The sequence below is a fragment of the Actinia tenebrosa genome, unplaced genomic scaffold (genome assembly GCF_029948245.1).
Source record: "Actinia tenebrosa isolate PJP-AT-01 unplaced genomic scaffold, QUT_ActTen_1.0 PGA_scaffold5__44_contigs__length_20552954, whole genome shotgun sequence".
In the NCBI taxonomy this organism is placed as follows: Eukaryota; Metazoa; Cnidaria; class Anthozoa; order Actiniaria; family Actiniidae; genus Actinia; species Actinia tenebrosa.
The window spans coordinates 19595553-19622225 of NW_028292582.1; the positions used below are offsets into that span (position 1 = coordinate 19595553).

The 26673-nt window shown below is 42.5% G+C and overlaps 3 protein-coding genes across 4 annotated transcripts; all 3 read left to right on the top strand.

The window, feature by feature from the left end:
* Positions 1 to 477: 477 nt before the first annotated feature.
* Positions 478 to 2478, top strand: LOC116298980 (uncharacterized). 2 transcript variants are annotated; one of them, XM_031707581.2, is made up of 2 exons: positions 478 to 587; positions 1291 to 2478. In XM_031707581.2, exon 2 carries the CDS (start codon positions 1297 to 1299, stop codon positions 1981 to 1983), a length of 687 nt encoding a protein of 228 aa, XP_031563441.1. In that variant the 5' UTR covers positions 478 to 587; positions 1291 to 1296; the 3' UTR covers positions 1984 to 2478. The 2 variants fall into 2 exon arrangements, with proteins under 2 accessions (XP_031563441.1, XP_031563442.1); XM_031707582.2 differs by having other exon boundaries at positions 484 to 587; positions 1206 to 2478.
* Positions 2479 to 5097: 2619 nt separating this feature from the next.
* On the top strand, positions 5098 to 7707 carry LOC116298982 (uncharacterized). Its single transcript, XM_031707583.2, has 2 exons — positions 5098 to 5226; positions 6510 to 7707. Exon 2 carries the CDS (start codon positions 6513 to 6515, stop codon positions 7203 to 7205), a length of 693 nt encoding a protein of 230 aa, XP_031563443.1. The 5' UTR covers positions 5098 to 5226; positions 6510 to 6512; the 3' UTR covers positions 7206 to 7707.
* Positions 7708 to 12015: 4308 nt separating this feature from the next.
* LOC116298985 (BTB and MATH domain-containing protein 38-like) lies at positions 12016 to 12314 on the top strand. Its single transcript, XM_031707587.2, has one exon. It carries the CDS (start codon positions 12021 to 12023, stop codon positions 12312 to 12314), a length of 294 nt encoding a protein of 97 aa, XP_031563447.2. The 5' UTR covers positions 12016 to 12020.
* The last annotated feature ends 14359 nt before the right edge of the window (positions 12315 to 26673 follow it).

Here is a 26673-nt window from a genome sequence, read left to right on the forward strand (position 1 = left end):
AAGTGAGCAAATTATAAATGACATATATAAATAAAACGCAAATTTGCAATAAACTAAAATTCAATATTCCGTATAATGACGAAAATCAAATAATTGTTAATATATTATTATTGATAAATTGATGATATCCCTTGTTCCCTAAAAGTAAATGGTCGTGTTCCCTTGTTCCCTCAAACCCTCTGGGGGAGCCTCAGGTCCGCTCGCGAGGACGCGAGACTACGGATGATGGAAGATTCATTCAGCGTCACATACACCCCGGTGTTTCCCATGCAGCGTGTCCATCATGCACGTATCTTGAACCAGAGAAATACTTCAGTTTGCGACAAACCTAAAAATAATTCAAAATCGGTCAAACATCATGCTTGTTCTTGAGCCTCTATCGGTAGCAATTTGTCCGATCCTGTCGTCATGGTACCATCAACACATCAAAAAAGCTATAAAAAGGTTTCTGCGTGGCTCTATATAAGATGCTGTATTCGCGACAAACTTTGTTAGGCTAGCTAGTATCGCGAAGAGCATAAGAAGACTATTCTAAATTATCTCGAGAAAGAAAATCAGAGGTAGAACACGTTTTGCGGTTTTATCAGGTCAGTGAAACATCAATGGTTTACCCGTGATTAAGGTGAATCCAAACTAATTCAGAGCGAATTTTGAACAATTTCATTCTCGCTCGCTTCTCAAAACTACTGCGGCAATTTAAATGGATTTTTCATATAATGAGCTTTGATTATCCTAGATTCTAACAGTGTATCTTATTTTAAGATTTTTTAAAGTGTTTTAGCCTATTACGGCCGAAAATCAAACAGCGCTATTTTTAGTTTTTGGCTTTTTTCTCCTCATCCCCAGTAACGTTTATCCTGAAATTTTCAAAATCTTATCATCTAGTACTAATGCAGCCTGTGTATAAATTTGGATGGAAAGTCTAGGGCAGGAAAAAGTACATTCATCAAAGCACATTGTATGAAAAATCCAGTTAAATTGACGCACTAGTTTTGCAAATCGAGCGAGAATAAAATTGTCCGCAATTCGCTCTGAATTAGTTTGGTTCCACCCTAATCGTGGATTCGCTATCCCTTACTGCGCCGCCTCACCGCTGTCTCTTGGTTGTCCGGTATCGCTCTCTCCATAAAAATCAAAATGTGAGTTAATTGAATGTAGTGGTAGTGTGTGTAGAGCGAACTTCTCTCTCCTTTACGTACCCACAGCCTAAAAACCTCAAGACCACTTTATGGTTGGAGTAAGACTGAAAATCCTAGTGTTACAAGGTAAAGAGAATGATTTAAATCGCAGAATTTAATGATGCTGACGTTGATTCCTGTCACGATTTTGGTTGTTGTGTTACCCTTCTCTGTCACGCAAGCCTCTACGCACAATGGTGGTGACGGGATTACCTATCGACTGAATGTCGTTCAAGATGTCTGTCTGGAGCGAGGGAGTACTAACTTCAATTATCTTCAGTATCTGTTGGTTGGCCGTCACCCACAGTACCCCAAGAAACGTTCACTGGTCCAATTTGAAAATCTACCTTTAGAATGTCCTGTGCACAAAATTCGTTGGGCCAAGATGTACCTTTATTTCGCATACTCTCACAAAGCCAGTGGGCATACTGTTATCCAGACTCCCTACATCTCCCGTCCAATTCAAGTCCACCTGGTCAAGAAAGCGTGGGCCGAAAGCCAAGCCACGAGTGTGAGGCGTTTGAATGGCATAAATTGGTCTCAACCATACCTTGATTTGAATAACAATGATGCCGAGGCTACACCACAGGACTGCGCGACCACCATCTACTCCTTCCGCCCAAGCGGCTTTGTCGAGTTTGACGTCACTAGGGCTGTACGTAGCTGGCGTAAAGGTACGCCTAACCATGGCATGTTGCTCTGGGCAACGGATGAAAATTTAGCGGGAAGAGATCTGCGTTTTGCTAGCAACGCCCATCCTGATTCCAAGAAACATGCATTTATTAATGTCATGTGTGAGTACTAAAATTCAGTCAACGGATTACGAACGTTTTCCGAACCCGTTCCGAGTTGTTGTTTTTAAGAATGTTTTCATTAGTAAAAAGCTAGCCTAAAAAATTATCATTCTTGAACACGTAAACAAGAAACAGTGCATAGTCCCCTTCACAGTTCCCTGCGCCATTTTGAAAGGTAGCCGTGCCTTTGCATCGAAGCGAGACGAACGGTGAGCTTGCAACGATAGAGACATGTGAATAATTGTCCAAGGCGTTAAAAAGAGGTCAATAACTTTGCAAGCTCACCGTTCGTCTCGCTTCGATGCAAAGGCTCGGCTACCTTCATAACTTCATAACTAGCACTCGTATAAGCTGTGGACAGTTTAAATTCTTTTAGATTACTTAAATGGATTCACTAAAAAGACACCGAGAATACTGAATTTTTGATAAGGATGCATGTAAGATTCAGTCAGTTACTGATCTACGATTACAATCATAAACTGAAATAAATAATAACATAATCAGCAGTTTATTTGTCTATCTTTGTAATTAGATTATGGGTATATCATCACTGGCACTACTAAAGTCACGTGCACGCAACAAGGAACTGGTGCCCTCCCAATTGATGGCCGAGTTCGGGGAATGGTAGCCGGCCTTCAGGTCTTAGGGAATCGAGCCCACAACTGACCACAATCCGTTTTCGAAAATACCGAATAGAGCATTTTCATACGACATCACAGCCGCCATATTGGTGTATCTTCGACAATAACTTTGTCATTAGTTTCTTTTGTTAGGTACACCAATATGGCTGCCATCTCTATTTTCAGACATGATGTCACACCCGCAATATTGGTGTCCTTTGACAACTTTGTCATTACTTTCTTTTGTTAGGTACACCAATATGGCTGCCATCTCTATTATCAGACATGACGTCACAGCCGCCATATTGGTGTACCTTTGACAATAACTTTGTCATTAGTTTCTTTTGTTAGGTACACCAATATGGCTGCAACCTCTATTGTCAGACATGACGTCACAGCCACCATATTGGTGTACATTTGACAATAACTTTGTCATTAGTTTCTTTTGTTAGGTACACCAATATGGCTGCCATCTCTATTGTCAGTTAACTCTCTAGGGACAGAGTGAAAATCTTATAAGACCCCGTCCACACGTGTCCGGAAATTTTGGTATCCGTATCCGGAAATTTTCGAAAACAGTCTCCAGAGTGGAAATTTTCGAATACGCTCCTAATACGCCGGATACGTGTGGACAGTCGTATCCGCAAATTTTCGAATACGCTGACGTAAACACGATTTTGCGCATGCTCAATGAGAAAAACTATCCGTCAAAGGGACTAGGCACTAGCGTGCATCAGGGCGGATCAAGAAATTTCTGGATACATGTGGACAGCGAAAACAATTCGAATACGCTGCGCGTGGACGCAAACATTTTCGTTTCCGCAAAAAAAAATATTTGCGGATACAAAAATCTTCGGATACGTGTGGACGGGGCCTAAGATATTCTGAGGTCGAGGAAAACTAATCTGGGTCGAGTTTGCATTGCAAAGCATTGACGGACTGTTTTAGGGGAAATATTTCCAAGATGGCGTCTATTTCGTCCCTCAAAACAGCCCCACATTGCACTGCAATGTCAACTCGACTCAGTTTTTTCCCTTATCCTCGGAGTGCCTAATACGTGCATTCTATAGAACAATAATGTGCATGCTACGTCATAGCCGCCATGTTGGTTGACAATTACAAAGCATTCCTCATTAGCTGGTGTCCACTTCAAACCGTTTTTCTCAGCTGCGCTTGGGTCGCCTGTGGTACTCACAGGGAAAAAGTTGTATTTAGATTTATGCTCAGCGAGAACCGTCCCCGCCGCGGGCACCGTTCTCGGTCACCAACGGGGAATAACAATGCGGAACTTGACGTACAAGAGTAGCAGTAACTGGTTGTTTTCGTCTCAAAATATAATGTCACTTAATTGTAAGTGACCTTGACGAATAGTTCCCTTCACGGTTTCTCTACCATCTTGAATAAATCATGTTACGGACGTTGAAACGAAACTAACGGCGAGTTGTTTCTTGTTCTGTTGATTATGAGACATCACAGTGTCTTCTATCCTCGGTGTTTGCCTTCTGTTTTTTCAACTTTTCTGTTCTGTTTAGTTTTGTTCGTGAATATGTGACTCGCCGTTCGTCTCGTTTCGATGTTTATTATCCTAATTTATTCAATATGACAGAGGAATTGTGAAGATAACTATTTCCGCAAACGAATAAATTTGTCTTTAAAAGGATATGAAATTGCCATAGAAAATAACGATTTATAATACCTTTGAAAGATGCAAAAGGACACTTTAATACTCAGTACAGTCAAGCTATTCAAAGCAGGAAACGCTACGATGATAACGGCTTCCTCGAAATATCCGTCCAGCCATAAAGACTACGTAATTGAAATCCGTAAATTACTCAAGTTTATCCAAACGTGAAAAGCGAGTCAGCGGTTGTTGGTGAAATCGCGGGCTCATTTGCTTGATATAGAAAATGCTAACCGTTTCTGGAGGGATGTACATACAGTGACAACTCCACCACTGCCCAGATGGGGATGATGTTATGTGAAATGTGAGCCCTCGCAGACCTTTTTCGAACTCATCTAATACCGCTGTGTTCCTTGATTACAGACTCATTTTCTCAGGCTTAGCCGCGAATCAGTGTCTAAATATTCACAAATAAGATAACAAAATAACATCCAAGATAACTATATAAAAAATAAGATCCAAGATAACTTTAAGAAGGGTCCATTGCGAACTTCAGTTCTATAGATGTTTTGCACCATCACGTGCCCATGCCATAATACTGCTTGGGCTGCCTGTGGTTAGATAGCCGAACAATAAAATCCCTCTGCTCTTGGGAATTGAATTCTTTCTTATGTAAAACGACTGTATTGTTCCTGCCATCTAACATGGCTGCCGTCATGTGATGGTGCAAAACCTCTATAGAGCATTATTTTGGACCCCGTCCCTAACTGATATTTGTCCCTAATCAACAACCCTTCCCATGAATTAATGTTACATCAAGCTTCACGAAGTGCAAAATTTGACCATTTACGTTTTGTTACGTCAAACTTTATCACGCGATCAAAGCTACTTTTAGCTCTTGCCTCATTCTGCTCAGCATATATTCGGGTGTTTTTTCCCGTTTTATTGTGTGTTTAACTGCCGCTACAATAAACGGAAGGAAACGATAGACAACAAGCAAAGAAAGTTCGAAGGTAAGAATGGAATCGAATATTCAGTATTCAGTATATTCAATGTTCAGTAATGTAACTATTGAACTAAATTTTCCTTCTTACTCACATTTTCACGATAAGAGGTTTTAAACCTTTAAATTTTTCTTTTGCGCCGCACAAAAATAGTGAAGAATCTTTTAGAAAACTAGCGGTTTCATCAGTGTTTTGCAGACCTTATCACATAGATATGCCCATAATATAGCGTAGACAGCAAAATGGGCCAAATAAAATTGGGAATCCATTTCTCCGGTGCTTTCAAAGTTTTAGTAATTTCAAAACTTTGAAAAACTCTTATAAAATAATTGGGATAGTTTTGGCGTGTTTGTTATTTTATAAAACCGATCAAAAAACAGTTTCCTGTGTTTGATACTCTGATCAAAACACTTGAGATGTTGAGAGCACACTCGAGAAGGTGGAAACCACTCCGCCACTCAGAGTATCAAACACGGAAAACTATTTTTGATCTGTTAGATAAAATTATGCATAAAGTCTTAAATTTTCCTGATCCCATCACTATTACGACATTTCACGTGAAAATTTCATCTGTAAAACCGAAAAAAGTATACCTTTTTATCGCATTAATTATGCGAATGTTGACTAACGAGAAGTGCTAACGAAATGCAAAACTAGTAAATTAAGGGGCGACCCGACAAGTTCTGGCGGGCTGGCCACTTGGAATTTTCGGTTCTACTTATAAAATGGAAAGATTTTTATACGTTTAGAATGTCTTTTGGATTCTCAAAGTTTTTTAGATGCATGGTCAGTGTCATTCAAAGATTTCAAAGAAAGGACTGCAAGATTTCGTATATCACTTTTAGAAACGGAAAATTTGAGCAGGAGCTACGCGAGGTGGATAATGATGAAGATGATGGGAAATAGTTCAAGGATGACAGTGGACATCCTGTTATTTTAAAAAGTTGTGCATGAGCAGGTCTTAACTTTCCAATTTTAGAAATAATTTTAGAAACGGAAAAATTTAGTAGCAGGAACTAATAGTGAGGATGACGACAAACAGTTAAACGAGAGTAGACATCCTGCTATGTAACGAAGTTGTGCGTGAGCAGATTTATATATATTTTTTAGCTAGACAAATTCAGTTTTTTAAAGGGAACGTGGTGGTGGTGGTGACAATGATTTTCAAACCTCAGTCTTCCTCCCATCTCAAAAATCCTGGGAATGCATGGAGTAAAGAAGAAATAAGTTTAAGAAGTTTGATAATAAATAATTGGGAAGAAAATGACAATTTGAAATGCTTTAAATCGTAGGATATGACGATGATGATATTGATTCCTGTCACGATTTTGGTTGTTGCGTTACACTTTCCTGTCACGCAAGCTTACCATAAGGACAATGGTGGTGACGGAATTACCCACCACCTGAATGTCGTTCAAGATGTCTGTCTGGAGCGAGGGAGTACTAACTTCAATTACCTTCAGTATCTGTTGGTTGGCCGTCACCCACAGTACCCCAAGAAACGTTCACTGGTCCAATTTGAAAATCTACCTTTAGAATGTCCTGTGCACAAAATTCGTTGGGCTAAGATGTACCTTTACTATGAATACGCTCACAAACCCAGTTGGCATCATGTTTCCCGTTCTCCCTACACCTCCCGTCCAATTCAAGTCCATCTGGTCAAGAAAGCGTGGGCCGAAAGCCAAGCCACGAGTGCGAGGCGTTTGAATGGCATAAATTGGTCTCAACCATGGCTTGATTTGAATAACAATGATGCCGAGGCTACACCCCAGGACTGCGCGACCACCATCTACACCTACCGACCAAGAGGCTTTGTCGAGTTTGACGTCACTAGGGCTGTACGTAGCTGGCGTAAAGGTACGCCTAACCATGGCCTGTTGCTATGGGCAACGGATGAAAATTTGGCGGGACGAGGTCTACGCTTCTGGAGCAACGCCCATCCTGATTCCAAGAAACATGCATTTATTAATGTCTTGTGCAACTACTAAAGTTTGGTCAACAGGTTACAAAATTTTTCCGAACCTGTTCCGAATCGTCTTCGATAAAAATGTTTTGATCATTAAAAAGCTAGCTTTAAAAAAATCCCTTCTTGAAAATTTTAAAATAAGAAGCAAAGTAAATTCATAACTTCATAACTAGCACTCGTATTAAGCTGAGGTCAGTTTTTAGAGTAAAAGCTGAAGTCTTTTAGAGCACCTAAATGGACGCACTAATACATCTGATCGAAATATGTCTACCAATTCGAATAATTATTGTTCTGCACTAACTTGCAACTGACTTGCCTCTCTTACATGTGAGAACACTTTTATGTTTCCTACGTGAACACGAGTCTAGTCAGTCGCTAGTCAGTGTAGAACAATAGTTATTTAAATTGGTCGCCATATTTCGATTCCGTGTATAGACAACAAGTATAATTTGTTTAAAGGGTGTAAGACTTAGTTCCTGAATGATCATTAACTGAAATAAATAATAAAATAATCAGTAGTTTAATTGTCTACCTTTGTAATTATACTATGGGTATGTCGTCCTAGCACTTTTAAAGTCACGTACACACTACAAAGAACTGGTGCCCACCCAAAAAGCCAAAAAGTAATTTGAATGCTTAAAAAATCATGCCTGCTATTGAACCTCTATCCATTGGTGGCCTTTTTCCTGTTGTCATGGTAACAGTCAAAACATAAAGCCGAACTATAAAAAGAAGAGTTTGAGGTGGACCTGAGATGACGTATTCCATAAACTTTGTTCGGTTAGTAGCAAAGCGGAGCGTGAGAAGCTTTTGTTGCAAACGGCAAAATTATCATGAGAAATAACTCATTCAGAGGCAAATTTGGTAGAAGACGCTTTGAATGAATGGGAAACCCTACGATATCAGCAGGGGAAACTAAGGCACATGCTTAACGAATTCCGCAATCCTTGAAACCCCCTTCCCTTCCCCCCAACATATAAAGATCCCGGGGGAACTACCATACATAAGAGCTAACTTAGAGAGTTATTTGATGGAAGTCAGATGAGATCAGATGAAAAACCGAAATTTAAAAAAAGCATCCTGAATTACAGCTGTCGTTCCGACTGTCATTACTTAATCTCAGGTATCTCATTTCCAGACAGACACCATGAGGGGTACCGGCTTACTCTCTGGTGGTACATTTAGTAGAATTGTGACACCCTTCGAGACACGAAATTACAGATCTAGAACCCTAAAGGTACGACGCCCCGCCCTTTTCCAAAAAGAGTCCCCCTCAGGGATATTAGCGTTAAGCTGGTTCCCTTCAACACTTGGAGATTTTCCCTCGGGATTTCCGTGTTTTCTCCCTTGAAAGACAAGCTCTTCCCAATTCCAATTGACAATATGATCAACAGGTTGATTTGGAGCTGCTGGTTATCACCGACGTTCTCTCATAAATCTGTAATAATAATAATGTAATAATGTCTTTATTAAAGAAATGATAAAATACATATCATTAACGTGATTACAATCATAAAACTAAAAAACTGATTAAAAGATACTAATTACTAAAGATTATTCTATTTACAAATGAGTTTTTAAAACGTTGAGAATTAACTCTAGGTCTAATAAAATATGATTTCTTTAAATTATATTTGGACGTTTGTATTTTAGGCGCTATGTTATGCAAAGGATGGTCACTACTAACCGATTTCTTATATAGCCTTGTGTCAAATTTATTTAAAAGATCCTGGATATTATAATGGTATATTGTATAATTTCGTTTGTAACAGCGATCTAAAAAGTTTTGTACGGTGGTAAGCTCCGGAGGTGATGCTCCATAAACACTAAGACCATAAATTAGTTTTGATATAACAATTGTTGAAAATAAATGGTCAACTTCTTTTTGTGTATATCCTTCCTTCCTAAGGGATCTTATAACAAATAAAGATTTGTTTATAGCTATAATGGTATCTTTTACATGAAGGTCAAATCTACTATCACTTTGGAAAGTAATACCTAAGATTTTAAGACTGCTACACTGAGGAATATTAGAAATAGGCTGAAAACTAAATTGGTCCATTCCTTTCTTAGTAAAAATTATTTCTTTGCACTTAGTAGGATTGCATGACATACTATTATTCGAGGACCATAACATGAAAGAATTAACATAACTGACTGAATTATCAGTTGGATTAATGGAATAATGTCATGATGTAATGTAATGATAATAAGAAAACTATTTCGTAAGGGCATCGTCTCGCTTGGTTAGCGAAAATAAGATAATGCGCGTGAGTGCAAGTTAGACTCATTCGCAAACATTACTGTCTTCATACGTTCGTAGCTCGATAGCTTCAAGATCGTCAGTCCGTTCGTCTCTAGTTCCAGTTGAAAACTGCCGAAGAAGTAAGTAAGTAAGTAACTGGAATTGTATATTCGTTGACATGGGTTGCATGCGCTGTTACGGCATTGTCGATTTCTTATCACTGTGCGACTGAGTTCAACCCTGGGGTCTTTGATTCTCGACCGAACTTCATATATGAGTAGAGTCTGTTTGATGTGTCGTTCTCTCCCTTGCAACAAGGGTTTTTCTCCGGATTTCTACGTTTCCCGATCATATATCCCACATGTGAGTTGAGTGTTGTAAATAATGAATGTAATGGTAGTGGATATGGAGTGAACTTCACGTAACAGCCCCTTATCGCGGCCATCTCCTCCCTACTAACACAGTGGCTGAGAACCTCAAGAACTCCTGATGGCTGGGGTAGGATAGAGGATAGCGCTAGTTGGTGTTTACAAACACTGGCATTGTGCCGGGGTGGGTCTAGTGGGGTTCGGGGGGTCCGTTGAAACCTATGACTACAACCTACAAACAACCTAAACTGAGTATTTCAGAAGAAGACGGAACAACACAGGCGATCTTAATCGTTCTTGCCAAGTCTCTTTGTTTTTCAATAGCTTATACTATACGTCACAGCAACTAGCGCCATACAAATTAAGAAAAATTGGAAAGTGAATGACAATGTGGAATGCTTTAAACCGTAGGATTTGATGGTGCTGACATTGATTCCTGTCGCGATGCTGATTGTTGTGTTACCCTTCTCCGTCACGCAAGCCTACTCTACATACAATGATGGTGCCGGGATTGTCCATCGACTGGATGTCGTTCAAGATGTCTTTTTGAAGGAAAGGGATGCTAACTTCAATCACCTTCAGTATCTGTTAGTTGGTCGTGAATCGCCATACGGCCTTCACCGTTCACTTCTCAAATTTGAAAATCTGCCGCATGCAGCATGTCCTATAGACAAAATACGTTGGGCCAAGATGTACCTTTACTTCTTCGACGGTCACATACCCGATTACCCCTCTTATATCAACACCCCCTACCACCCCCGTCCAATTCAAGTCCACATGGTCAGGCGCAATTGGTCGGAAAGTCAAGCCACGAGTACTAAGCGTTTTAACGGCACAAAATGATTCGGAGAGTTTCTTAATTTGATGGAAAATGATGCCGAGGCTGCGCCTCAGGACTGCCCAACCACCATCTACACCCGCCGACCAAGCGGCTTCGTCGAGTTTGACGTCACTCGGGCTGTCCGTAGCTGGCGTTTTCGTACTCCTAACTATGGTCTGTTGTTGTGGGCAACGAATGAAGGATCGGTGGGAAGATATCTAGCTTTTGCGAGCAACGCCAATCGTGATCGCAAGAAACGTGCATTTATCGATGTCATGTGCGACAAGATACGAACTCATTCCGAATTGTTCCCGTCTGTTTCATTTACTAAATGCCAGCCTAAAGACTGTAAAATAACTCGTCATTCTTAAGCAAAAAAAAGAACAACAAGAAATAAAATAAAGTAAATTTAAACCTTATTGAAATAATTAGCAGTTTGTCACCTTTTTGTAAACAAGACCGTGGGGGGACCCCTGGGGGCATCCCTGGGGTGGACATTTTACTAGTGAGTCTCTGAAATAGACGAAGTCCTTACTTTTAACCATACGAACACCATACTGTACCCTCCAAAAGTGAGGTCTACAAACTGTTTTTTCTCCCCTTCCCATTTAGTTGGTACATCTAGAGATGCGTTACGGTCACGCGTACGTTACGTTACGTTTCAGTAGATTCAGTTTCCTAGTAGACTTGCTCTAAGTCTCGCTCGTTATTTTTTCCGGCCATTCCCTTTGGAAATCTGTCGGAACCCGAAGTGCCGAAAATTGAATTCGACGACTCGCCAACGGAAAAAATAACGAGCGAGACTTGGAGCAAGTCTAGTTTCCTAGAAGTCAGACGTATTCAATAAGATCTCATCAGGCATTCAAATAGAGCTTCGAGTAGGCTTCGAGCAAAGCAGATTTGATTGCTGTAAAATAAGGTTTCACCGACGAGGTTTTCATCTTCTGATATCCAGTGCTTTCTATACAAAAAAAAATCATCTTATTCCAGCGATCCAGAAAGTCAAGGAACTATGGAATTAAGGTATGCAATTCCCTTTGTATGTTTTCATCTGTTGTCTTGTTGGTGTCAGTCGGGTCTCAAAAAAGGGAAAGATTACCTGGCTTCCCCGATGTCGCAAAATCATCAAAATCCCTGTTATTTTAGTGGAAAAACTTTGGATTATGATTGCCTGGCTTCACTAAAATGATGCAGACATTATTTCCTGAGTTGTTCATTGGCTGAATCGAAGGTTTCCAAATAATTGCATTCTTTCTGGCTGAGTGCTTGACTACCATGGCCATTTCTTGAGCAGAGTCAGCCTGATGGAAACATTTGATGACCAGCGTCCCATGCAAGATATCCTATTAATTGTCTTGATACTAATTATAAGATATACTGCTTTTTTTTGACTGCAGCAATATAATGGCTTCAGAAGACAATGTAACTGTTTCATCACCAGCTTCAATCGAACATGAGTTTTCGAGCCCCTGGGATGACAGTGACCTCATTCTTGTTGTCGAGGATCAACAACTCCACGTTCATCGGTTCATACTCAAGATGGCGTCACCAGTGTTCAAAGCCATGCTGTCATCTGATTTCAAAGAGAAAAAGGATGCTAAAATCCCATTACCAGGGAAGAAGGCTGATGACTTTGTTGTCCTTCTGCAACAGATTTATCCCCAGTCCAACCGAAATTCCATCACACGTGAGTTATAAATGTAAAGTCTGGAACTAAATGGGTCTGCCCTACCTCTCTAGGCTGTCACCTATGAATTCCTAACTCCTTACGTAATATGTTTTAAAAATCAGAAAGTGAAGATAGTCGAGCTTTCAAACTTCTCATTCGGAACTTGGTCTTCCGTTTGGCCATGTTGCATGATGACGTCATGCACATGGCCGGGGAAAACCTGGTTATGAGTCCCGCGGTTTTAAAATGCAGCTAGTTTAGCCGGTGCCAGTTACACCATTTAGATTAGGTAAGACAATAGAATTAATTAAATTAAAATGTAGAATGAAAAAAAATGCATTACAACTTTCGGTAGTGATTATGACCCGCTTTTGGATTTAACATAAGCTCAGGGCTTATGACCTGGAATTTACGCGATTCAACATTTTAGAGATCAACTATTAGATATCAAGATTTGCTGTATGCTTTTATCTTTCAGTGGCCAACGTGGAACACATCTACGAACTCGCAGCAGCAGTAAGGGGGACTCGCGAAACGCCGGCACGACCAAAAAAAAATACAAAGAAATGTATGCAGTTACGAGGCCCTACAGGGGGTCTTGCGCGATCCGTCGGCAGCCGCGCGATAAGTCCTTACTGCTGCTGTGTTGGGAATCGCAAACGGAGGTTAAGATATTCCTTAGATATAGATGGACACCATCACGAGCATTCGTAACAAAACTGTGCGCCGACTGCGAACTCAGGTGTTGGATCGCCTGGATGGGGACTTTGCCTTCACAACGTTTATGGAGGGCGATACGGACGAGACGATGACAGAAGAAAGAGCAGAAAGAATAATTAACTTAATACCCGAAGGTAACTACCGGTTGGAGCTAACGTTCATAAAGTATTTAGACGGCGAGTGGATGATAGAAAAGGGGCGCAATCCAATACGGGCGTCAGGTAAGCAAAACCTGTTTGTCTTAAACGAAAACACACGCCCGGGAGCATTGGTAGGAATAGACATGCTGTTCTACGAGGTTGCTTACCCGGTTACCGTAGTTATTTATGCTGCTTACGAGATCAAGAAGCCGGATGTTAAAAAGTTGAAGCCAATGCGCCATCCTGGTAACTGCGTAGGAAAGCTGGCTAGAGAGTTCTTTGAGGATTCCTCTCGTGGTGGTAAACTGACTTTAAAGAGAAGAGAAGCCATCAGGAAATGGGAAAAAGATACTAATAGGACCGGAGGGTCGATAGACAACATCAAGAAGTTAGAAACGGAGCTTGAGAGGCGAATCCATGTGAAAGATATCACCGACGGCTTTATTTACTCCGGAACGCACAAATATGGGGGCCGCGGTGCGCCTATAGTCATCTACCAGCATAACGCACATGCGTGGCGCGAACTGCGGTTCCCAAGGAAGAAGGAAACGAAGGTCTATAAGAATTCTCCATTGGCAGAGTTAATCCATGAGAATTCCATATGGTTGATGGACGCGGAGGGAAGTCAATTTATGACGCAAGACGGCACTTTGTATCGACCCGAAATTGAACAGCTGCGCATTCAAAGCGCCTGTGAGACCTTAGGAGAAGACTTCTCTGACGAAGTGCTTAGCTCCCGCAGCTTAGACTTCTTAGCGGCCAAAAAGAGAAACGGGTGGAAATCCACACCGGAGGAGTTCAAAGATATAGCTAAAGCTTGTGTAGAACACGGTCACGGTGGTCTTTGGAACATGGAGTACGACGAAGACGAGTACGTGTCTCTGGATATGAAACATTGTTACCCCGCAAGTTTTAAAGGCCTAGGGGATTGTAAGGAATATTACGACCGTTACGGACATCCAGATTCACAGTTCTTTCGTGTTGCGTTGGATGGTCACTACGACGCCCCAGCAACGGGGTTCGTACGGTTGACCAGCTGGAAATTTACGAAAGACTTACATCCAATAATCTATGCGTGGTACGGAAAGCACCTGCAGGAGAAAGAATGGATACCCATACCCCTATTGAAGTTCTTTGAAGAGCGTAAACTTTTAAAATACACAGCGCATGAAGCCATACTTTGTCACAGCGCCTTTACGCAATGGCTCCCAGAGCATAACCCCACAGCGCGCGTGGTCATAGGTAAATTCACGCAGGGCGCAAAAGAGGGTGAAAAACATATGCAGCGTCGCCTAATAACGGACGAAGGTGAGCTAAGCTTCCTTATAAAGCGCGCGCATGATGAAGGAACAATGGTATCCGTGGAAAAGTGGGATTACCTTGTAGATGATAAACTACACAAATGGAATGCTTTGTGTTACTACCAAGACCATCGACCGCAGTATTATCATCTGCGTGCCAGCATGTTAGCCTATGCGCACATTAACCTACTTGCGATGCTCCTACGGTTTGACAAAGAGGACATCCAGCGCGTAGCCACGGATTCCTTGTACGTTAGTAGAGTGTACAGAATCCCATTTTCCCGGCAACCACTTTCGGCTACCTTTTTTTGTGTTCCAAAAGAGTGCATTGCTGTCCCAAAAGATGTACATCCGTGTTCCGAAAGATGTGCATTGCGTGTCCCATAGAAGAGTGTATGGATTGTCCGCGCCTCGACAACCTTTTCTACTGGTAGGCACAAAGTAGTGTCCTCTGCGCTGGTAGCAGCACCAGAAATGTCCATAGGGAAGTAGGTGGAGGCGAAATGCCTCTCCATGGGCCCCAAGAAATGCTATTCCAAAGAGCAACTAACCAACCGAACCCTTTCCGCGCGGATGGGAGGATTCAGATAAGTGGTAAAGTTATTCTTGTCGCTTTCCAAAAAGACGATCATTATATTAGATACGCCAAGGCCACGCCTCCCGCCAGCCCTGCGATTCCAACAAAGACCAACTCGCTATCTTTTTGTTTTTTAGACGGTTGGTAGTAATCCTTAAACTGAGGCTTTCTCATTCTAAAGTCGGGGTGTGCTTGCGCATAGAGCTTAAAGGCGTAGTCTGTATTTTCGAAGTTCTTATCCGCCTGCATCTTGTCTTGGTAATTCTTGTCCAACCAATCCCTGTAAGCTTGTCTTTTTTCATTCCAAGCTGCCACGTCTCGCTGATATTTCTCCAGCGCTAAATCATGCCTTTTCCTCTCAGCGGCTAAGTCTCCGCTTTTGTCGCCTCTAACTAATCTATCCAAATATTGACCGCCATAATTAGCTCCAGTGAATGCTAAAGCTGCGACGACTCCACCTACGACCACGCTAGCCATTATATACCAGCAAACACAGTTTGCTTCTAAATTACGTCGTAGGTAGGTACTTTTCCTTCCGTAGGTAATCCTTTAGCATGATAGCCCCGCCTACGGCAGCGGTCATCTTAGCAAAATTAGCAAAGCTCTTGCTTGGGTCTTCAGTAAAGTCTTCTTTGAGCACTTTCTTACCTACCCAACCAATACCCGCAACGATGGAAGTAATAATAGCTGCTTCTTCAACAGTTTTCAACAACGCGGTCGACATTATATTACAAAGCGAGAAGGTTATTCCATTTCAGGGATCTTACTTTTTCTAACAGCCGGTTCCTGCACGGGTGCGCGATATGTTGTGGCCTCCCACTTTACTTTTGGCTTTGCTGCCCGCCATTGTAAGTAAAGGCTGCCTGCTGCTATAACAATTCCTATCGCGCCGATGACGTAGCCGGGATTCCAAAAGGATTCCTCCTCTTTCTCTTCTACCTTTTCCTCCTTTTTGGCTTTGTTCTTCCTGTTCATCTCCGCGAGCTTCTTCCCCGCGGCAACTCTGCCTGGAGATTTAGCCTTGGTAATCTTGGTATCTTCTACGGGTGGTTGTTCTTCGGTGCCACTCATCTTATATCTAAGGACTTGAAGGACTTGACAAGTAACTTGACAATGACTTGGCAATGACTTAACGGCGACTTGACTAAGTACTTGACAACGACTTGACTAAGTACTTGACAACGACTTGACTAAGTACTTGAGGCGACTTGATCAGGTACCTCAGTAAGTGCTGCCTGGAAGACCTTTTCGACTTCTCTGTCCTTCTTGAAGTCCTTCCAAGATGTTCCGAAGGAACCTAGTACCTCCTTCAAGTCGACATGCTGAGCTACGTGCAAAGCCGCAGAGGCGACTGCCATTAACTTATCGCACTTCAAAGACAACCAGCCGCAGGTTATCTTAAGTTCTTGGGATATGACATAGTCATCTCTTATGTCCTTCTGTAGTTGCTCCACGTCGTCTATGGGCAGTGCAAGTCCAAGCAATTTAGTCGCAAGTCGGATAGCGGAGTCTGCTACGGCGTCCGTGGTCTTACTTGCAAGGGCGGCCTCATACCTCTTATGGAACTTTTTGACTTCCTCTTCTGACAACTTATTAACCTGCTCATGGGTAAGTTCCTTACCTATCATTTCTTTACACTTCCCCGAAGACACAAGGATGTTGAGTTGTTCCTTAAGGTTACTTTCGTCTAACTGTGTGGGGACTTCATCTAAGAGCTGCTCAATATCCATATACATTAGGAATCATAGATTCCAACCGTGTAGGGAAACCTCAAAGAGAAGATCATCTTGGAATGTTGGTGCGTTTTTAAATGCCGCATGTATTCGTGTAACTGTTCCTTGCTTATCTCACCGCCGTAGTCGCTTAAGATGGTTTCCAGGTCAGACTTGCTGGGCGTGTAGAAGACGACCAGGGAGCCTATGTTTTCCCTAAAGGGTTTAGAGACGCTGGTAAGCTGCTGGGAAAGCAACCAAACGCTGATATTGTCGTGTCTGCCGCTAAAGGCGAGCTTCACTAATTCGGAAGTGCGTCTTTTTACGTCGTCCCCGCAGGCAATGTCATCCAGTATGAGGAGTGTCTGTGTATTCTTGGGGAATTGTTTGTGCCAAAACTTCAAATGGCTGGATAACTCATTAGGGTCCAAAATATCCACAAAGAAGTCGTCATCTTTCACTCCTATGCCTTCCCAGGTGCGGTTATTCACGTAGGTGGGGCATAATAGCACTATGTAGTCGAAGCGGTATCTAAAGGGTCCTAATAGCTGCTCCACTACGAACTGCGTTTTGCCGCAGCCGGTGGGTCCTACGATCAGAGCATTGCAGGGAATATGGTTCGGATCCATTATATATACGATGGACCCAGTGGATGCAGTAAGAAGGATTGCCACCGACGCAAAAGATAAAAGAGACACCATAGAAATGCAAAGGGAGGAGATAGACCGGCTGCGGGAGCGCGTGCAGGAATTGTATGATGAAATGTGCAGTCTGAAGCGCGCGGAGAGGTTTGGTGCGCTTTTGACGATGGCCGGTTGGGCGAAAGAAAGCATTAAGGACTTTATGCGATATCCGCTGTAGAGTCGTTTAAAAGATGTCTTAGAATGTTAAGTGTATGGTTGTTAAATTGTTAAAGATATCCGCTGCGTGTGTCGTTTAAAAGATGTCTTAGAATGTTAAGTATAAGGTTGTTATATTGTTAAGGATGTGTGTGTATGCTGTTTAAAAAGATACCTCAGAATGTTAAAGATAAGGTTGTTAAATTGTTAAAGATATACTGCATGTGCTGTTTAAAAGACACCTAAGAATGTTAAAGATAAGGTTATCATATCGTTAAGGACATACTACATGAGTCTTTTAAAAGATGTCTTAGAATGTTGAGTGTAAGGTTGTTAAATTGTTAAAGACTATTATTTCTTTTTTTCTTAAGAAAATATACCTAAGAATAAGGATATTTCTTTTCTTAAGAAAAGAAATAATAGTCTTTAACAATTTAACAACCTTACACTCAACATTCTAAGACATCTTTTAAACAACACATGCAGACATCCTTAACAATTTAACGACCTTACACTCAACATTCTGAAGTGCTGTTTAAGAGACTCATATAAGATATCTTTAACAATTTAACAACCATACACTTAACATTCTTAGGTGTCTTTTAAATGACTCATGCAGTATATCTTTAACAATTTAACAACCTTATACTTAACATTCTAAGACATCTTTTAAACGCAGCTGTATGCTCCCGTAGACCTGTTTTAAAAGACACTGCAGAATGTTAACAATAACGTTAAAAATACGTTATATTGTGGTTAAGGTACACTTAAGTATAAATGAACTGTTCAATGTGTAAAAAGGTGTTCAGCACCAAGCAAAGACTACAATACCACGTTCGTCGTGGCGTTTGCACAAAGAAACCAATTAGTAAAGTTTGTAAGGATTGTGGTAAAGAATTCAGTACCGTTCAAAAGATGCGACAACATCAAGACAAACGCATTTGTGGGCTTTGCAAGGGCTGTAATAAGGAATTTCCTAACACCTCCGAGCACCTGAAAAGGGGCGTCTGTGAACAAAGCAGACAGTGTAGTTTCTGTAATAAGATACTAAGCAGTCGTCAACGTTTACAGACGCATCGGAAAACACATGAAGTCAACTATCGATTTCTCTTTGGGGCGTATGACCTAGAAGGCGTGGATTGCTACCAATGTGCGGATTTGATGAGTCGCTGCCCGCATAAAGAGGATTACTTAAGGAATCGCATAGATTACCATAAGAAGATAGTCCGTACTTTCCCCTCTTTTGAACGCGCAGAAGGCGTTCCGTGGACTAAAAGGGAGTATTGGAGGCAAGAGTGCGACCGCTGTGGTTGCATCAGAGAAGAGGAACATATCTTCAACTGCCTCGACAAATAAACGTCCTTAACAATATAACAACCTTATACTCAACATTCTGAGACCCTTTTAGAATGGGGTTTGTGCAAAGAGTCTCAAATCCCATTCTTATTTTTCTTGTTGTTTGTTAAGTATCATCAAAACAACAAGAAAACCCCCTTTAAAGGTATATGCTAGCCTACTTTGTGGCATTTCTGGGAGGATTCCTAATCACCCTTTCAATATATGGACTGTATTACGTGCGAACCACCTGCCGACTGCATTACGCCCCCAAAACCGCGTAAAAAATACACCTGCCTTCATTGCGGCAAGGTATTCCTGGAAGGATCCTTCGTTGGTCATTGGTGCTCCGCGGATCCTAAAGCGCAGCGAACTTTAGCAGACGCTAGTCTCAAATCTATGAAATATCTTTAAGTGTGTTGCCAAAGTCTCCGAGGTTTTAAAGACCTTACAACACCACCTGCAGGGAATTCGTAGGTGTTCAGCATACGCAGTGATCTCCCTGCAAATGACATCGTAGTCGCTGCTTATGAGCACCTTATGGCCGTTTTCTTCATACCTCTGTAAGAGCAGCTGCTGATCCTCAGATAACCTGCCATTGCCTTTCGGGGTCTTTAGCTCTATGCATAATCCACAGTAATGTGTGTGCGCATTCAAGATCATTAAGTCGGGTTGGCCGCGTTGATATCCTTTCTGCCAGCACTTTATGCGTTTACCGTCCGAATCCTGCAGTTCACCTAGACCAGGGGCTAAAAGTATCTTAGGGTAAAACCTGCGGATGTAGTCCACCACCTTTTTATGCAGGTCAAATTCATTTTCTATTTTGAATACCAACTTGTTTGGACCGTCAAAGCGCCTTTCATATTTACCTGTTTTCCTTAGCGCGGGTAGGACTTCCTCAAAGACCCAATCTTGGAACTTTACGGCCTTTGGCATCTTCGAACTACATATCAGCTGATACAACCCAGGTTTGGAAATGAACACGGAATGTGGATGCATAGTAGAAGGGGAACGATTCGTTACCCTTAACTCACTCAGCCTTTTCTGGTACTTCTCAGACACGTGGTCACTAATAGCCTTTTTGGTGTTCTCGTAATCTAACGCCAAAGCCACCTCCTTCGCTTTGAAGTACAAAGTTTCGCCTTGCACTATGCATTGCAGTTTGGTGTCGTTGTTTTCAAATACGCGAAGCATTGTATATATAGCATATTTTTTATAGCCATCAATAGGCAACACTCTTTAGTTGATTCATTTCCACGCTCAGTTGCGCGTCTGAGACGACGAAGACGTAGCAGTTTATTTTGTCGCCGTCGCCGGCACTGGTGTTTTTGGTGCGCTTGATCTCCAATGTTATGCCATCCTGCGTGTTTACTAGACGTAAACCCTGACCATGTAGGTCTTCGTCGTTAATGGTGCGCATATCGATCCACAGCGCGTACTTATCATTAAAGAATTCCTTAGGGCTAATTTGGTCGCCAAACTTGCGCTTTGCCTCCCTGTAGACGTCTTCAGGTTTTATTCCCTGCGAGTAAACCTTGTTTGGAACGCCGTTGATATTCACGCCGACGTTAGTAATGTTGGGGTTGTGGAACGCTTCGGAGTCGCGCTTACCGGCCTCATAGGGCTTAGCAAACACCAGCATTAACCCCGTGAGACTTCTTCGGGGGAGGTTAATGCTTTGGTTGATAACCTCATCCGTCTTATCCAGGAAACTGAACGTCTTGTACATCACTACGTGGTCGTAAAGGAATGCCTTGCCGGAGCTGTATTCCATGCCAGCGCTACGTGCTAAATCTTCGCTGTATACCGTTTCGTACTGCAGCTCTAAGTTGGTAACGGAATAGGGGTGAATACTTCCGGTAAGTGCCGTTCCGGACGCATCCATCTGCAAGATGTTTGTGGTATCCGCTAGGGTTACTTCAAACTGTAGTTCACTTAACTGCCTGGGATAATACACACCGTGATTCGTAATCACCTCGAAGTCCAGTGGTATGACATACTTAATACCATAGGCGGTCTTTATCCTCGTGGCGTCTGCCACCGCCGTTGCGTCACCAGAATCCGTAGGTTGTGTCTTAGTATCACTGCGAACCTTACGTAAGATAACGCTGCCAATTCCCTGCTCTATTCTTTGTGCGCGGTCGAAGGCCGTTAACCATATGTCCTTATAGGTGGTATACAGATCGTACCTATTTAAGTCCAAAAGGGATTCCCCAGCAAACTTGATTCTCATCTTAGAGACGAGGTTTCTGCCTGCGTTATTGACGACGTAAGTTTCTAATTTTGTGCTTGGTTGTATTGCTAGGTCAAACCTTAACGCCAAGGTGCCAGGAACCAATACTAGGTTATCCGTTAGACGGGGCACGCCTACGTACAAGGTTTCTCCAGGCTTTGCGCTGGATGGCGTGAATTTGCGCTGGATGGCGTGAATGTGACCCGGTGAAAGGTGCGTTCTGCCTTTAGTCCGCCAACCTGCTTAGGTAATACGTTGGGATTTAACTTTGAGCTTATCATATATAATGGAAGTAGAAGGAACGGATTTTGACCCCCTTACCGAAGAAGGCCAAGTCGATATTAATGACGAAGAATATGAAACCCTGCTTCCTGATGACAATGTAGACCCCCGAGGCCTTTTTGATAAATTGCTGAGCAAGTATGGCGTCAGGGCCCGCGATGCTATGCGTTCCTTGAGAGATAAATTTAGGTCTAAGAACCCCCACACGCCCATTCCAGAATACTTACAAATGGAATCCCTTGGCGTGCGGTCGGACTTAATAGCGGACCTCATCAAGGACCTAAGGGAGCGATACCCAAGCCTAAACCTGGCTCTTTTGGACATCCAAATAGGAGACAAAGGGCAGGTTCAAGTTAGAGAATCGGGTAGGGAAAAATGGCACAACCTGTATCAAAGGAAGAATTCCCACCTGCTTAACAACCAGCTTCCAAAAGGAGTCACAAATGCGCTGGGAACGCCCAACTTGACGATGCTAAGCACTTTGACTCAAAAGGAAACAGAAGCTGCTCAAAGGGCCTTCCGTAGAGGTATTTCGAGGCCCGGCTACAAAGATGCCCTCAGATCCGCAATCAGACTGCAAGAGGAGCGCCAGGAAAAACTCAACCGATTAGAGACCGTCGAAGAGGAAAAAAGCAAACAACTTAAAGAACTTCCAAAAGATAGCGACGCGACTGGAGGCTTAATGAGATACTTAGAGAAAATAAGGACTGAAAGGGAAGCACTTAAGAATGAAATACAGGAAAATAATATAACCATCGATGACCTTACGCGACAACTTGATATGCTAACCAAAGATGAGGGTGGCATCACTAAGCTACTTGATGATTTTAAGGAGGATAACATAGCATTACAAAGTAGAATAGAAGAATTGGAAGACGATTTCATGAAACAAAGTAGGTTAACCTCTGAGAGTCATGCCTGCTGAAATTGCAGACTTTAGAGCTAGGTTGACTAAGTTGTTGGATGAAAAAAGCGGTGTGGTAAAAAGGTTACAGACTGCGGTAAATGAAGCGGCGGGAAAAGACGTAGAACTACAGCGCTTAGGACAAGAATTAATGGAGTCTGTTGACAGAGAAAGACAAGTAATGGTGGACAAGGCAGTGGCGGAGGAACAAATACGGCAACTTCAACAGGCCGTCGAAGACTTGGAGTACGAAATAGATCGGCAGCGAGCAATAATCGAAGATCAAACTCACCCTGAAGAAGAAAGGGAGGCAGCCCAAAAGGAAGTAGAAACCCTTCAGGAAAGACTGGCGGAATTACAAACGCAAATAGAAGGTAAGGAAAAGGAGCTGGGGCTTACCACCAAGGAAAAGATAAAAAGAGCCCTTTTGAAATATGGCGTGCCGCTGGCATTTGCGGTTGCTATTTCGAGCGTAGTAGGGGTAATCTTGTCCACGCTTAAGGCTACAGGCGCGGGCGTAAAGAAATTAGGCAGTGGGCTAACGGACTTGGGAAAAAAGATGGCAGCCGGTCTTCCTGGGCTGCTTGGTAGTGTTCTTAGCCTGACACTTAGGACCGGCGGCGAACTGTTGAAGTTCGTGGGGAATAACATTTGGATCTTGGTTGTCGCTATTGGGGTGGTACTCCTGAAGAAGATGAAGGGTTAATCTTATCTGGGTACGTTACTGGTGGCTTATCATCGTCGTCAGACGCACGAGGCGTTCTCGACTGGGGATAAGTAAAGATAGTATTCGCGCCGCCTTGGTAATGCGGAACTAGCGGTATGGCAGTCATGGTGCTAATGGCCTTATGATTATAGACAGCGTCCTTCCATTCATATTGCCCATTTATTCGGAGGATGCCGGGGTATTTACCACCACCGCGGGCATCGCTGGGGCGAACTTGAAGCTTTGCATATTGACAATTAGCTATCATATGAAAAGTCGCGGGCGTTAAATCTTCTCCGCTTAGTGTGTTGGGCTCAAATGAAAAATGGGCTGGGTTCCTATTATCGTTTTTTATCCTATAAGGCGGCAATGGGGTATTAGTCTCGTCTAGAATTCTAAAGCCAGCATTACAACTATCCCCCGTATTAATGCTAATAGTGCAAATAATCAATCCCAAGCCTCCAACCTCAACCCACAACCCAGTGTCGCGCCAACTATCACCCCCCGTATATTTTTTATACTCTAAGTAATGAAGAAACCAATCTTCCTTCGCATGTGGGTTCATATACTTAACACCGTAAGAGTGCTAATGGTGGCATGATTAAAAACCGCATTTCTTTGATTTTCCATACTATTTACGCAAACGCTCCCGGCGTCATCTACGCGCATTTGCAGCTTTACTAACCCATGACAATCAGCAACCATGTGAAAAGTCCAAACCGATAAGTTTTCGTTGCTGGTGGGGGGCGGCTCTACTGAAAAATGTGTGGCCGCCCTGTTATTATCTTTTACGCGTATGGGTTGCAGTATACCGTTCGCATCCAAAAACCTGAAGCCCACGTTGGCGTGGCTGCTCGTGCCAATGCAAATACTACAAAGGATTAACTTCTTTCCCGAGTAGTTCAAATTCACGGACATGCCCGTGACATCAACCCAAGATGCCTGGGTATATTTTTTCTCGCCTGTGTAAGTCGTATAGACACAATCTACTCCAACTACGTAGGGGTTGTTCATCGCCATATATAATAGCTCAGACCAATGCTCGCAACTGTTAAGCCGGCTTTTAGTAAGTTATGGTCATATTCCTCGGTAACCTTCTTTACTGGTTTCTTTGGTGGCTTTTCTACGTACGCCTTTTTTAATGGTTTTTCTACCTTTTTTTTTGGTTTCTCTACGAAGTGAGTAATGCCCTTGGTCATGTCAGAGTTCACGTCATTCACCCCAAACTTCATATCCTTAGTAGCTCGCTGCAGCTTGTTGTTATAACCCACAACGGAATTGGCGTTGATAACCAAATTACTTGGCATTAACCAACAACCAGGCGACAAAGCGTAATCCAGTCGCACTTTAGACTGCTGCACCGCTAATTGATATCTTTGCGTCGACTTGGATATGTCATTTTCTATTATTGCGGACTCAAACAGGGTTAGGAATTCCTGTTGCGTTTCCTGTGAAGCGCCTTGGGATCCAACAATAGGGCTGCGGGTATTTACCTGCGCTCCCAGGATGCAGTACACGAATGCCTCTATGCTGCGGTTAATCCTAGCGAAATTCCTTAAACCTTTTCCTTTCATTAACACAAACGGATCCCAAGTGCCGGGGTAGTTCGTTTGAATTCTAGTAATTAATGAATTATTACCCTTATCACCACCCATATCACCGAACTCTAACTCATCACTTGGATATTCCTGATGCCCGTAGTCGGCTGGCTTCTCACCATTGGCACCCCAAACGTAAATTATACCCAGCCCATGCGTCTTACCCTCCTTATAACGAAAATCTTTTTGCTGTGGTTTGAACTCATTAATTAACCTTTCCAGGGCTGCGACGTCATAGCGATTATTCATTGGATCAAATGCCTTATCTCCCGGTAGGGGTACGTTAATCTCCTTCAACAACCTCCTTACCGTAAAGGCAACGTGAAACCGCATAAATGAAATGTGAAACATGTCCGCGGCAACACCACAACCTTTAGTGGCAGCCCAAATAGCAAAGTTTAACTGCTGCGGCCAATACCGCATGTTGGGTCCTGCTAACCATTCCCTGGCCTCTTTACCTGACGTATGCTTCAACATCGTATTCTTATAGATATTTCTTACTACTATGTTAAATGATTGTTTACCCACTGAAATCTTCAGGTGCGTTACCAATTTTTCGAAGTTGTTTACACCACCTTCAGCGTCGTAAAATGGATAATCTTCCTTGGTCATTAATAGATTCCTTGGAAAATTAGGTTTCTTTGGGGTAACTTCCTCATGTTTTTCCTTATCTGGGTGTAACTTTTTCAATCCCTCCTCCAAATCCTTATTGGTGTAAACTAAGTCATTAAACTCTTTAAAGTAAATCCCGTCAGGTCTGCTTTCAAACTTCGAGGTTACTGCTTTGGGATACAATTCCTTAAATGCTGCCCAGTTGGCATAATCCCTGTTGTCGTGATGTGGCTGCTCCTCTATGTTATTTCCAAAAGCGTCGTACATTAGTATATAATGGATGTTATACCATCAGCACCTCAGTTGTACCCAGATGTTCCCAATTATCACACTAAGGAACCTAACGAATTAAACGCTGAAAACTTTCGCTTGAATAAGGCAAATTTAATCCTCGCTTACTTAGAGGGTCAAACAAAACACTATGAGGAGGTCAGGAAAAAGTATGCTAGAGCCCGAAGCATACTACATAAAATCGCGATAACTTCCGGGTCCATGTCCGTGGCGTTAACAGGCACTGGCGTTGCTACCTCACTCACCGGACCTGGAATAGTCGTTGGCGTTCCTTTGGCCAGCGTTGGAGCCGTCTGCGGCATCATTTCCGCTGTTACGACAGGCATTATGAAGCAATTGTCCGGTAAGATATCCAAGCACGACACACATAGCCCTAGCAAGAGCAAAGGCTAACACCATCGCCGACTTGGTCTCCCAAGCTCTGCGGGACCGTAAAATCGACAACGTGGAGTTCTCTTTGATCCTCGCGGAGGAAAAGAAATACGGGGAGCTAAAGTCGGGTAATAAAAAAACCATCGTGAAAGATCTTTCCGAGGAATCTCGCAAAAAGATCTACCAGGAGGCAAAGGAGGAGCTCCAAAGAAAACTCGCTCAGTAGACATCTGCTTTGAAAAGAACGTAGGGGGATTTCGACTGCACATTTCATCTTCTCGGAATCCATTCTAATAGGGGGTGGTTGGAGTCAATTTTGTAAAATATTTCGTAAATTACGTCGGGGTAATAAGGAATATCCTTATCCAGTCGACAAAACATCCACTCGGCTTTTGTCATATCAGAAACCTCGGGAATAGACTTACCGGTAATTTCAGACAAAAGATAAGGAATAGCTTTGTAATATTTCCCTAGCTTTAATTTTTTCAACGTTTTCCGTAGACTTTGTGGGGTTGGCTCTTCTAAGTGGTCTATGATTTTCTTCCTTACTTCATCGTCTAAATATACCGGCCGATAACCTTGGATATGACTCATCCAGTCTCGGAAGTATTTTATTCTTTTGTATGGGGTCTTCGTACGACCTCCATTGGCGTAATATTGCTCTTTGGTAGCATTTGGTACGGCATTACGAATATTTTTACCACACTCGTAACACTGTGCTGACGTGTCGTCTTCTATTTGCATTTTTTTACCACAACACCAGAAA

Coding starts and splice junctions, on each gene's coding strand:
- LOC116298980 (XM_031707581.2), top strand. CDS start 1,297: ATGATGCTGACGTTGATTCCTGTCACGATTTTGGTTGTTGTGTTACCC.
- LOC116298982 (XM_031707583.2), top strand. CDS start 6,513: ATGACGATGATGATATTGATTCCTGTCACGATTTTGGTTGTTGCGTTA.
- LOC116298985 (XM_031707587.2), top strand. CDS start 12,021: ATGGCTTCAGAAGACAATGTAACTGTTTCATCACCAGCTTCAATCGAA.